Source organism: Gymnoscopelus braueri (genome assembly GCF_963280865.1).
Source record: "Gymnoscopelus braueri genome assembly, chromosome: 7".
NCBI classification, from domain to species: Eukaryota; Metazoa; Chordata; class Actinopteri; order Myctophiformes; family Myctophidae; genus Gymnoscopelus; species Gymnoscopelus braueri.
The window spans coordinates 55152539-55165038 of NC_137608.1; the positions used below are offsets into that span (position 1 = coordinate 55152539).

Below are 12500 nucleotides of genomic sequence, written 5' to 3' on the forward strand. Positions count from 1 at the left end.
ATTATATGTATTTGGCTGCGGACCCCCATCTCATAACATTTTCTTCCAGGGAGCCCCCCCCCCACCCCCCAGAAGCAAAGATGAGCTTGTAGATCTGCTATTTTTGAATAGCCAAAACAATGTCTTCATGGGTTAAATCATGTCAGTTCCTACACTCTCGTTCATGCCTCTATTATATTCCTAAGTCAAGTGTGACACCAAGTGGTTATATTTGGTATGACATGTGTCTGGTAAACCAGTTTGAAGACGTTAACATCAGTTCAACTCAACTAATGCTTAACCTTTGAACCCTGCTGTTCTGTACCAAAAATACACATCTGCAGAGCTTGTAGATCGGTTATAGTGTAATAATTGAGATCAGATATATAAATCATAGCGTTATCCTCACGTTGGTCAGGCTGTCCCACAGCTGTCTGCTCACAGTGTTCTGGTAGCTGTAGAGCTTCAGGTAGCCCACGATGCCGACCTTAAAGGCCTCGGGGGTCAGGAAGTCTCTGAGCATGTTGAGGATGCACGCCCCCTGCAGGACAGAACCAGCACATTCAGAACAACAACAACAACAGAAAACAGACGGATGGTTCCTTTATGCTGTGGGAGTGTTGTTAGCTGGAAGCCACCTTGTCATACGAGACGTCGTCGAACATCTCGCGGATCTGGGTGGGGTTCTCCACGGGCGTGGACACCGGGTGGGAGGAGCTAAGAGAGTCCACCTCCATGGCCTCGAAACACTTTCCCAGGAAGAAGTCGTCCTGGAGAGAAAACAGGAAGAGAAACGTCATCGATCTAACGTAGACACCAGCACAGATCCCGTAGAGACAGGGTTCTGTCCCTTCCTTCAGTAAGTGAACCCATGACAGAGAGGACTATGGGTTCTGTCCCTTCCTTCAGTAAGTGAACCTATGACAGAGAGGACTATGGGTTCTGTCCCTTCCTTCAGTAAGTGAACCCATGACAGAGAGGACTATGGGTTCTGTCCCTTCCTTCAGTAAGTGAACCTATGACAGAGAGGACTATGGGTTCTGTCCCTTCCTTCAGTAAGTGAACCCATGACAGAGAGGACTATGGGTTCTGTCCCTTCCTTCAGTAAGTGAACCTATGACAGAGAGGACTATGGGTTCTGTCCCTTCCTTCAGTAAGTGAACCCATGACAGAGAGGACTATGGGTTCTGTCCCTTCCTTCAGTAAGTGGACCTATGACAGAGAGGACTATGGGTTCTGTCCCTTCCTTCAGTAAGTGGACCTATGACAGAGAGGACTATGGGTTCTGTCCCTTCCTTCAGTAAGTGGACCTATGACAGAGAGGACTATGGGTTCTGTCCCTTCCTTCAGTAAGTGAACCCATGACAGAGAGGACTATGGGTTCTGTCCCTTCCTTCAGTAAGTGAACCCATGACAGAGAGGACTATGGGTTCTGTCCCTTCCTTCAGTAAGAGAACCCATGACAGAGAGGACTATGGGTTCTGTCCCTTCCTTCAGTAAGTGAACCCATGACAGAGAGGACTATGGGTTCTGTCCCTTCCTTCAGTAAGTGAACCCATGACAGAGAGGACTATGGGTTCTGTCCCTTCCTTCAGTAAGTGAACCCATGACAGAGAGGACTATGGGTTCTGTCCCTTCCTTCAGTAAGTGGAGGCTGTGATTTCTCACCACTTGCAGCTCTGGGTAGACGATGTCGATGGAGACAAACTCCATGAACTTGGCGAATCCCTCGTTGAGCCAGAGGTCGTTCCACCACTCCATGGTCACCAGGTTCCCGAACCACTGGGGACAAGGAGGACACACCAATGTAAAGAGAACCACTGGGGACAAGGAGGACACATCAATGTAAAGAGAACCACTGGGACAAGGAGGACACATCAATGTAAAGAGAACCACTGGGACAAGGAGGACACATCAATGTAAAGAGAACCACTGGGGACAAGGAGGACACACCAATATAAAGAGAACCACTGGGGACAAGGAGGACACATCAATGTAAAGAGAACCACTGGGACAAGGAGGACACATCAATGTAAAGAGAACCACTGGGACAAGGAGGACACATCAATGTAAAGAGAACCACTGGGGACAAGGAGGACACATCAATATAAAGAGAACCACTGGGGACAAGGAGGACACATCAATATAAAGAGAACCACTGGGGACAAGGAGGACACATCAATATAAAGAGAACCACTGGGGACAAGGAGGACACATCAATGTAAAGAGAACCACTGGGGACAAGGAGGACACATCAATGTAAAGAGAACCACTGGGACAAGGAGGACACATCAATGTAAAGAGAACCACTGGGACAAGGAGGACACATCAATATAAAGAGAACCACTGGGGACAAGGAGGACACATCAATATAAAGAGAACCACTGGGGACAAGGAGGACACATCAATATAAAGAGAACCACTGGGGACAAGGAGGACACATCAATGTAAAGAGAACCACTGGGACAAGGAGGACACATCAATGTAAAGAGAACCACTGGGGACAAGGAGGACACATCAATGTAAAGAGAACCACTGGGACAAGGAGGACACATCAATGTAAAGAGAACCACTGGGACAAGGAGGACACATCAATGTAAAGAGAACCACTGGGGACAAGGAGGACACACCAATATAAAGAGAACCACTGGGGACAAGGAGGACACATCAATGTAAAGAGAACCACTGGGACAAGGAGGACACATCAATGTAAAGAGAACCACTGGGACAAGGAGGACACATCAATATAAAGAGAACCACTGGGGACAAGGAGGACACATCAATATAAAGAGAACCACTGGGGACAAGGAGGACACATCAATGTAAAGAGAACCACTGGGGACAAGGAGGACACATCAATGTAAAGAGAACCACTGGGACAAGGAGGACACATCAATGTAAAGAGAACCACTGGGACAAGGAGGACACATCAATATAAAGAGAACCACTGGGGACAAGGAGGACACATCAATATAAAGAGAACCACTGGGGACAAGGAGGACACATCAATATAAAGAGAACCACTGGGGACAAGGAGGACACATCAATGTAAAGAGAACCACTGGGACAAGGAGGACACATCAATGTAAAGAGAACCACTGGGGACAAGGAGGACACATCAATGTAAAGAGAACCACTGGGGACAAGGAGGACACATCAATGTAAAGAGAACCACTGGGACAAGGAGGACACATCAATATAAAGAGAACCACTGGGGACAAGGAGGACACATCAATGTAAAGAGAACCACTGGGGACAAGGAGGACACATCAATGTAAAGAGAACCACTGGGACAAGGAGGACACATCAATGTAAAGAGAACCACTAGGGACAAGGAGGACACATCAATGTAAAGAGAACCACTGGGACAAGGAGGACACATCAATGTAAAGAGAACCACTGGGACAAGGAGGACACATCAATGTAAAGAGAACCACTGGGACAAGGAGGACACATCAATATAAAGAGAACCACTGGGGACAAGGAGGACACATCAATGTAAAGAGAACCACTGGGGACAAGGAGGACACATCAATGTAAAGAGAACCACTGGGGACAAGGAGGACACATCAATGTAAAGAGAACCACTGGGACAAGGAGGACACATCAATGTAAAGAGAACCACAAGGAGGACACATGTTGGTGTACGGCCGAATATATGGAAAAATATAAGCTGTTTTTTACGCTCCGTTGATAAATGAGGGCTAGTGTGTTTACCTGGTCACCATGGTGATGGACAGTGTGTTTACCTGGTCACCATGGTGATGGACAGTGTGTTTACCTGGTCACCATGGTGATGGACAGTGTGTTTACCTGGTCACCATGGTGATGGACAGTGTGTTTACCTGGTCACCATGGTGATGGACAGTGTGTTTACCTGGTCACCATGGTGATGGACAGTGTGTTTACCTGGTCACCATGGTGATGGACAGTGTGTTTACCTGGTCACCATGGTGATGGACAGACAGTGTGTTTACCTGGTGGGCCAGCTCGTGGGCTATCACCATGGTGATGGACAGACAGTGTGTTTACCTGGTCACCATGGTGATGGACAGTGTGTTTACCTGGTCACCATGGCGATGGACAGACAGTGTGTTTACCTGGTGGGCCAGCTCGTGGGCTATCACCATGGTGATGGACAGCTTGTCGGAGGCTGAGGACTTGCTGGGGTCAAAGAGCAGGCCAGACTCTCGGTACGTGGTCAGGCCCCAGTTCTCCATCGCCCCCGACTGGAAGTCTGGGATCGCTGCCAGGTCTGCAAGACAACAGACAGTAAACTAAATACCAACACATACTGAACACTAAGAGACAACAGTTCAGTAAATACCTTAATACACATACTGTGTGTGTGTGTGTGTGTGTGTGTGTGTGTGTGTGTGTGTGTGTGTGTGTGTGTCTGTGTGTGTGTGTGTGTGTGTGTGTGTGTGTGTGTGTGTGTGTGTGTGCGTGTGTGTGTGTGTGTGTGTGTGTGCGTGTGTGCGCGCGTGCGACTGCGTGTGTGTGTCTGTCTCCAACTGAACGCGTGTTGTGTGGTGTGGTGTTGCGTTGTGTGTGTGTACCTTGTTTAGGCAAAAGATAAGGTGTGTTGTGTTGTGTAGTGTGTGTGTGTACCTTGTTTAGGCAAAGGATAAGGTGTGTTGTGTTGTGTAGTGTGTGTGTGTACCTTGTTTAGACAGAGGATAAGGTGTGTTGTGTTGTGTGTGTGTGTACCTTGTTTAGGCAGAGGATAAGGTGTGTTGTGTTGTGTAGTGTGTGTGTGTACCTTGTTTAGACAGAGGATAAGGTGTGTTGTGTTGTGTAGTGTGTGTGTGTACCTTGTTTAGGCAGAGGATAAGGTGTGTTGTGTTGTGTAGTGTGTGTGTGTACCTTGTTTAGACAGAGGATAAGGTGTGTTGTGTTGTGTTGTGTTGTGTGTGTGTGTGTACCTTGTTTAGGCAGAGGATAAGGTGTGTTGTGTTGTGTGTGTGTGTGTGTGTGTACCTTGTTTAGGCAGAGGATAAGGTGTGTTGTGTAGTGTGTGTACCTTGTTTAGGCAGAGGATAAGGTGTGTTGTGTTGTGTTGTGTTGTGTAGTGTGTGTGTGTGTACCTTGTTTAGGCAGAGGATAAGGAATATCAAAGTATTCATCGTAGAAGTCCAGCAGTTTGACAGCAGCATCCAGAGCGAAGGAGGTCTGTTCCAACTTCTCTGGTACAGAGTAGACTGAGATCTGGTGGAGAACATTAGACAGTATAGAGGTCAATATTACTGAGATCTGGTGGAGAACATTAGACAGTATAGAGGTCAATATTACTGAGATCTGGTGGAGAACATTAGACAGTATAGGTCAATATTACTGATTACAAGCTCAAGCGACACTTGGCGATGCGCCACCTTGTGTGTAGGACATTGGTTTATGAAAACAGAGATTCAAGGTGTCTGTCTTCCCCGACAGAGACAGATGTTGTTGAGCTGCAAATTCAGTACCACTGCTTAAAACCTATACTTGATGAAACGGACCTGTAAACAACGCATTCGGTACGCTCTTATTTCACTCTACACAAATCCATTTGCCAAAAATAGCAGATCTACAAGCTCAGTACTGCAATGCGTTGCTATTTTTTGGCGAACGCCTAACCAACTGGACGATACCTTGAAGCCATGGTGGGAGGTCTTATGCAAATACCTTAACACCATGGTGGGAGGTCTTATGCAAATGACTTAACACCATGGTGGGTGGTCTTATGTAAATACCTTAACACCATGGTGGGAGGTCTTATGCAAATACCTTAACACCATGGTGGGTGGTCTTATGCAAATACCTTAACACCATGGTGGGTGGTCTTATGTAAATACCTTAACACCATGGTGGGTGGTCTTATGCAAATACCTTAACACCATGGTGGGAGGTCTTATGTAAATACCTTGACACCATGGTGGGTGGTCTTATGTAAATACCTTAACACCATGGTGGGTGGTCTTATGTAAATACCTTAACACCATGGTGGGAGGTCTTATGTAAATACCTTAACACCATGGTGGGAGGTCTTATGTAAATACCTTAACACCATGGTGGGTGGTCTTATGTAAATACCTTAACACCATGGTGGGAGGTCTTATATAAATACCTTAACACCATGGTGGGAGGTCTTATGTAAATACCTTAACACCATGGTGGGAGGTCTTATGTAAATGTAAATACCTTAATAACACCATGGTGGGTGGTCTTATGTAAATACCTTAACGCCATGGTGGGTGGTCTTATGTAAATACCTTAACACCATGGTGGGAGGTCTTATGTAAATACCTTAACGCCATGGTGGGTGGTCTTGCTGACGGACAGGAAGTCAGAGATGATGAAGGCCACCAGGTAGGTGCTCATGGAGACACTGGTGTCAAAGTGATCCTCCAGCAGGCCACCAGGGAGCGCTACAGTCTTAACCTGCAGGGGGAAAGAGGAGAAGCCACGCCTTGTTAGCGTGTTAGCTCAGTTCCTTTCAGCACCTCACAGACTCTTGTGACAACAAATACAAGTAGTAAAAAAAAAAGGAAAGAGATAGATACAACTTAAAAAAGAAAGGTTTGAACGTTTATTTGGGGAAAAAAACACAACCGTACGTCCTAACCCTAATACATGGCTTTGGGGTCACAGTCCTAGATATCACAGGTTAGTTAATATGGCTTTGGGGTCAGGGTCGTCCCAGGGCAGTAACAGACGTACCGTGGGCATGTTGGACAGACAGGGCAGTAACAGACGTACCGTGGGCATGTTGGACAGACAGGGCAGTAACAGACGTACCGTGGGCATGTTGGACAGACAGGACAGGGTAACAGACGTACCGTGGGGTAGAGTAACAGACGTACCGTGGGGTAGAGTAACAGACGTACCGTGGGGTAGAGTAACAGACGTACCGTGGGCATGTTGGACAGGGCAGTAAGAGACGTACCGTGGGCATGTTGGACAGACAGGACAGGGTAACAGACGTACCGTGGGCATGTTGGACAGGGTAACAGACGTACCGTGGGCATGTTGACAGGGCAGTAACAGACGTACCGTGGGCATGTTGGACAGGGCCATGTGTTGAGGCTCTCGTATGATCTGGATGGTGAAGTTGGCTTTGAACGCCGGCTCATCAAAACAGGGGAAAGCGGCGCGGGCGCTGGTGGGCTCAAACTGCGTGGACGCTAGAAACCTGACCATGACACAACAATATTCAATACAATCATTCATTTAAAAAAATATATATTGAAATGTGTTTTTTCTTCTTTTTACTTTTTTAATTCAATAGCAAAAATAGCAGATCTAAGCAGCAAGTATAACATATGGCTTAATTGGTTAATCAGGCTAATTGATATATATATATATTTTTTTTAAACTGTTTCTCGATTATTATGTTAATTAAAACAAGTAATCAATAAAATAATGGCTAAAAAGATCATCTCAGCATCATTAACTGTAACCAGAGAGAGGTTCTAATCAGGTTCTAATAAAGGTTCTAAAGGTTCTAATAAAGGTTCTAAAGGTTCTAATAAAGGTTCTAAAGGTTCTAATAAAGGTTCTAAAGGTTTATAATAAGGTTCTAATCTCTACCTCACGTCACCGGTACTGGTGCGGTAGCTGCTTTTGTAGAAGCCGTGGAAGCTGTCGGACAGGTTGGCGGCGAAGCGGATCTCCAGCTGATAGAGTCCGGGTCCGGCGGTCAGCGGGCGGTCCGACACCAGAGCCAGCTGCTGGAACGGCCGGTACTCCAGGACCCTCAGGGCCCGCCGGGGGTTCTGGGCCCCGCCCCCCGGCGCCGAGAGCCACGCCTCCGTGATGGTCATGTCGTGGGCGTGCAGAACCACGCAGTCCGTCTCTTCATGGACCTGGAGGTAGAGAGGTCATCCATGTTTAACCCATAACTTAATGACCCATAACTGTCTTCATGGACCTGGAGGTAGAGAGGTCATCCATATTTAACCCATAACTTAATGACCCATAACTGTCTTCATGGACCTGGAGGTAGAGATGTTATCCATATTTAACCCATAACTTAATGACCCATAACTGTCTTCATGGACCTGGAGGTAGAGAGGTCATCCATATTTAACCCATAACTTGCATATCGGTCGATACAGACCAGTGTGTCATTTAAAACAGTGGTTATCAAACTTTTTTATGTCAAGGACCCCCAAAATGATGATGTATTTGGCCAAAATATGTTGTTCCAGGGACCCCCAGAAGCAAAGGTTTGAGTTAAAAATGTTCGCTTTAAAAATATAGATATATTTATTCAAAGATTTCACGATTTTTCAAAAAATAGCAGATCTACGAGCTTGTAGATCTGCAATTTTTTGAAAAAATAATTGTGGAAATGTGTGCAAATCTTTGAATATATATATATATATACATTTTGCTTCGGGGGTCCCTGGAACAAAATATTTTGAGATGGGGGTCCACGGCCAAATACATATCATTTTGGGGGTCCTTGACATGAAAAAGTTTGAGAACCACTGATATTAGAGCAATTGAAAAAATAAAAATAAACTGTTATGATTTAGAAGACATTTGTAGAATCCCCCAGAAGCAAAGATTTTAGTTAAAGTAGTATTGAAAAAGTTAAGTACAAATACCTCAAAATTGTACTCAAGTACAGTACTTAAGTAAATGTACTTAGTTACTTTCCACCACTGGTATATGGGTATAGTTATGACTCTAACCTGGAGGTGAATGAGGACCACCCCGCTGAAGTCCAGGGAGGTGAGGTTGGGATGGATGCTGAGGTTGTAGTGTGTCGGGGACAGCGCTGTGGGGAGCCTCATCCGGGCCCAGGGGAACGCCGTCCCGTCGCTAGCCAGAGGGGGGGGGGGGGGGAGGAGGGGGGGGCTCGCCGTGGCGAGGAGGAGGAGGAGGCAGCTGAGCCCCCGATGAAGGAGGAGCCAAGGAGGAGAACGCCCACAGCATCATGAAGACGCCCAACGCTGCAGACATGATGGATGGAGGGAGGGTCTTCTTCACACCTGCAGGGATTCCAGAAAAAATAAGTGATATGTTTTCTTGTCAGGACTATAAGGTCCTAGTTCAGTGGTTCAAACTTTTTAGCTTAACAGTTTACAGTTGAGGCATTTGGCAGACGCTCTTAATCCAGAGCGGCTTACAGTAAGCAAGGACACAAGATAATACATCATAAATAATACACATAATACATCAGTTTCCCGGTTAGACAGATAGGTAGACAGACGACCCCCCTCCCCTTTTTTGAATATATATATATATTTTTCATAGTTTTTTGTACATAGTGGTATTTTTTCTCTGTATTTGTATGTTGATTTTTGAACTGTTTGGTTGCTACTATATATGTGTATGAAATTAATACCAAGGACCCCAACGGAAACAAGTCTGCAAGGACTTTTTTGGTCGGACCTTTTAGACAGAAAGTATTATAAATGTAACTGTGTTGTTTTACATTCCTTTTGCCTAATACAAATTTCAATAAATCAATCAATTAATCAAGATAATAATAATGCATAAAAATAGTAATAAAGTAATACATAAGTAAACCAATCATCTAATAATAACTAATACATACGTAAACCAAGAACCTATCACCAGCCTACAATGAAACTATACGCACTGTAGGATGCCAGGTCAACAATGACCTGGTATCTGTCTATATAACATGATATCTATAACTATATAACTATAACTATAACTATATAAACTATACAGGTCAACAATGACCTGGCATCTGTCTACATAACATGCTATCTAAGTTACATTTTAGCCTTTGCATAATCCTGCAAGAAAAAGAAAAAAATATTAGATGTTTGCCCGGGACCCAGGCTATTGAAAATAGCAGATCTACAATCTACGAGCTTGTAGATCTCTTCACTACCTCTTACTTACTTTTTTTATTTGTTTCATTTTATTTATGAAATACTTTTGGAAAATGTTGGAATTGTTTTTAATTAATAAAAAGTAGCGATTTATTTGACTTTTTAAAATCTAATGTATGTACTGACTGCTTTGAAAAGTCCACTCAGGTGTTATTTAGAAGTCCGATGCAGTCCAGCTGCAAAAATATCCTAGAATAGTTTATTAGGAGCTTAGAAGACGGTGACGATATATTGTTATATAAATATATATAGATGTGTTGCAGGGGTCATCAATGTGTCCTGTCTTGTTTTTTTTACATACCGTAACATTATAATGTTCTTATTTTGATCATAAGACCCATTAACTGAATGTCTCAGTCTCCAGGTTTTCTTCACAATATGTATGACACTGATTTACTATGACACTATGTATGACACATTAGGAGTCCTACTAGGATAGTGGTTCTATAACTGTTTTATTGTCAAGGACGCCCATAATAACTCTGAGAGTTACAGACCTGTAAAGGTTCATGTAAGGCTGTAGCTCTTTGTGTGTTTTGATACGATACGATACGATACGATAATACTTTATTGTCAGTTCACACTGAAATTCGTCTTGCGACCCAGCAGCCATGTATGCAACAATAAACAGTACACACATTTGACATGACACAAGAAAACACAACAAAATACATACATAAAGACATACAAAGACAAGAGCAATGGACAAGTTATGAGTGTCTTCTGGTCTATGGAATGTCACAATAAGAGCATTGTTGGACCTATAATGTGCTGTTTTCACTGTTGCTACACTTAACAATATTAAATAACAAGTGTGATCCCATATAGTCATATTCATAGCTATTTAGATCAGGGGTCTTCAACCTTTTCAGGCCAAGGACCCCCTAGCTGAGAGAGAGAAGAAGCAGGGACCCCCTCTATATTGTATAGTTTAGTTTCAGATTATACTTTTTTTGTTTACGTGGTCTGCTCTTTTTTTCCCTCTACACCTATACATCTTTGCCAAAAATAGCCGATCTACAAGCTCACAACGTGTAGATCTGCTATTTTTGGCTTAAGTTCTCCTCAGAAAAGGGATGCTAGGGTTCAAAGTGATTAAGGCAGAAAAAAAATCATGTCACACAAAGATTTGGCGGACCCCGGATAGTAACTCTGAGGACCCCCTAGGGGTCCCGGACCCCCTGTTGAAGACCCCTGATTTAGATATTTAGCATAAATATTGAGGTATGACATTATTTATCGCGCAGCCCCAGAGGTATAAAGTAAAGTAGAACATGACCTGCACCTATAGCCATGGTTCACATGACGCTCGTCTGTCACAAGCGTCATGGCGGAACTTCAACCTGGTTTTGGCACTTTCTCCATTTACAGTCTGTACATCTACATAAACGTTCACATTTACAATATAAAGTGCTGACCTCATGGCCATGAATGTAACAAGTTAAAACGCTTGGGTCTAAGTACCCGTATCTTCCGTATTGCTCAATAAAAAGCATTTCAATCCAATCGGTGGCCATTTTCTCATGGTTGTAATGTATCAAAAGTGTGCAGTACACCTCCCAACCGATAGGGTGGCGCAGTTGAAAGCATGGACAAAATTGGGAGGAAATGGCCACCGATCGGATTAAAATGCTTTTTATTGAACAATACGGAAGATACGGGTATCTAAGACGCGAGCGTTTTAACTTGTTACCTCCATGACCATGAGGTCAGAACTTTATATTTAAAATGTGAACGGTTATGTAGATGTACGGGTTGTAAATGGAGAAAAAAGCCAAAACCAGGTTGAAGTTCCACCATGACTGTCATGATGATGTGACTGTCATGTTTCAGGGGACTTATAGGAGAAAGTAAGTCAGACTCGATCAAATACTATATGCAGTGGTGGAAAGTAACTAAGTACATTTACTTAAGTACTGTACTTAAGTACAATTTTGAGGTATTTGTACTTTACTTGAGTATTTCCAATTTCCAATACTTTTACTTCTACTCCACTACATCTCAGAGGCAAATATTGTACTTTTACTCCACTACAATTATTTGAGAACATTAGTTACTAGTTACTTTTCAGATATAAATTATGATATTATGAAACATACATTAACCACTTAAGCCCTGTTTTATACATAGGCTATTTGAAAATAGCCGATCTACAAGCTCACAACGCGTCGCTTTGCGACGCGTTGTGAGCTTGTAGATCTGCTATTTTCAAACATTTTTGTACTTTTACTTTTGGTACTTTAAGTACATTTTGATGCCAATACTTTTGTACTTTTACTCAAGTAAATTTTGAATTCTGGACTTTTACTTGTAACAGAGTATTTTTATTTTGCAGTATTGGTACTTTTACTTAAGTAAAGAATTTGAGTACTTTTTCCACCACTATATGATAGTCTTGATCCAAGGCTAGCTATTGGCTACTGGCACAGTGCTATAAATACAGATATAATGTTATATACATATATAATACTATATATAATATATATAATATACTTCTTTGAGTAGTATTGTTCTTACTGTGTCGTGCTGCGTGGTGGAGACAGAAAGAGAAAGAAAGTGAAAGGAGAACACACAGGAATGATGCATCCTGGGAGGTGGAGTGAAGATCAGAACTGATCTACAAGCTCATCATCAACTACAACAACAACAACATGTCGCCTAGGCAAC

At 43.4% G+C, this 12500-nt stretch overlaps 1 protein-coding gene across 2 annotated transcripts in view; it reads right to left on the reverse strand.

Annotated features, from left to right (window-relative positions):
* LOC308089288 (endoplasmic reticulum aminopeptidase 1-like) overlaps positions 1–12500 on the reverse strand; it is a 30247-nt gene that overhangs the window by 17670 nt on the left and 77 nt on the right. The window contains exons 1-10 of one of the 2 annotated variants that reach the window (XM_080433921.1): positions 12351–12500; positions 8658–8957; positions 7549–7823; positions 7012–7150; positions 6265–6399; positions 5067–5187; positions 4080–4234; positions 1648–1761; positions 618–749; positions 389–520 (exon numbers count right to left, since the gene is read on the reverse strand). The exon at positions 12351–12500 is cut by the window's right edge and continues 77 nt beyond it. In XM_080433921.1, the coding sequence (XP_080290047.1) occupies positions 389–520; positions 618–749; positions 1648–1761; positions 4080–4234; positions 5067–5187; positions 6265–6399; positions 7012–7150; positions 7549–7823; positions 8658–8759 (1305 nt within the window). In that variant the 5' untranslated portion in view covers positions 8760–8957; positions 12351–12500. Of the gene's footprint in view, positions 1–388; positions 521–617; positions 750–1647; positions 1762–4079; positions 4235–5066; positions 5188–6264; positions 6400–6678; positions 6692–7011; positions 7151–7548; positions 7824–8657; positions 8958–12350 lie in introns of those variants that run through there. The other variant, XM_080433922.1, reaches the window with a different exon arrangement.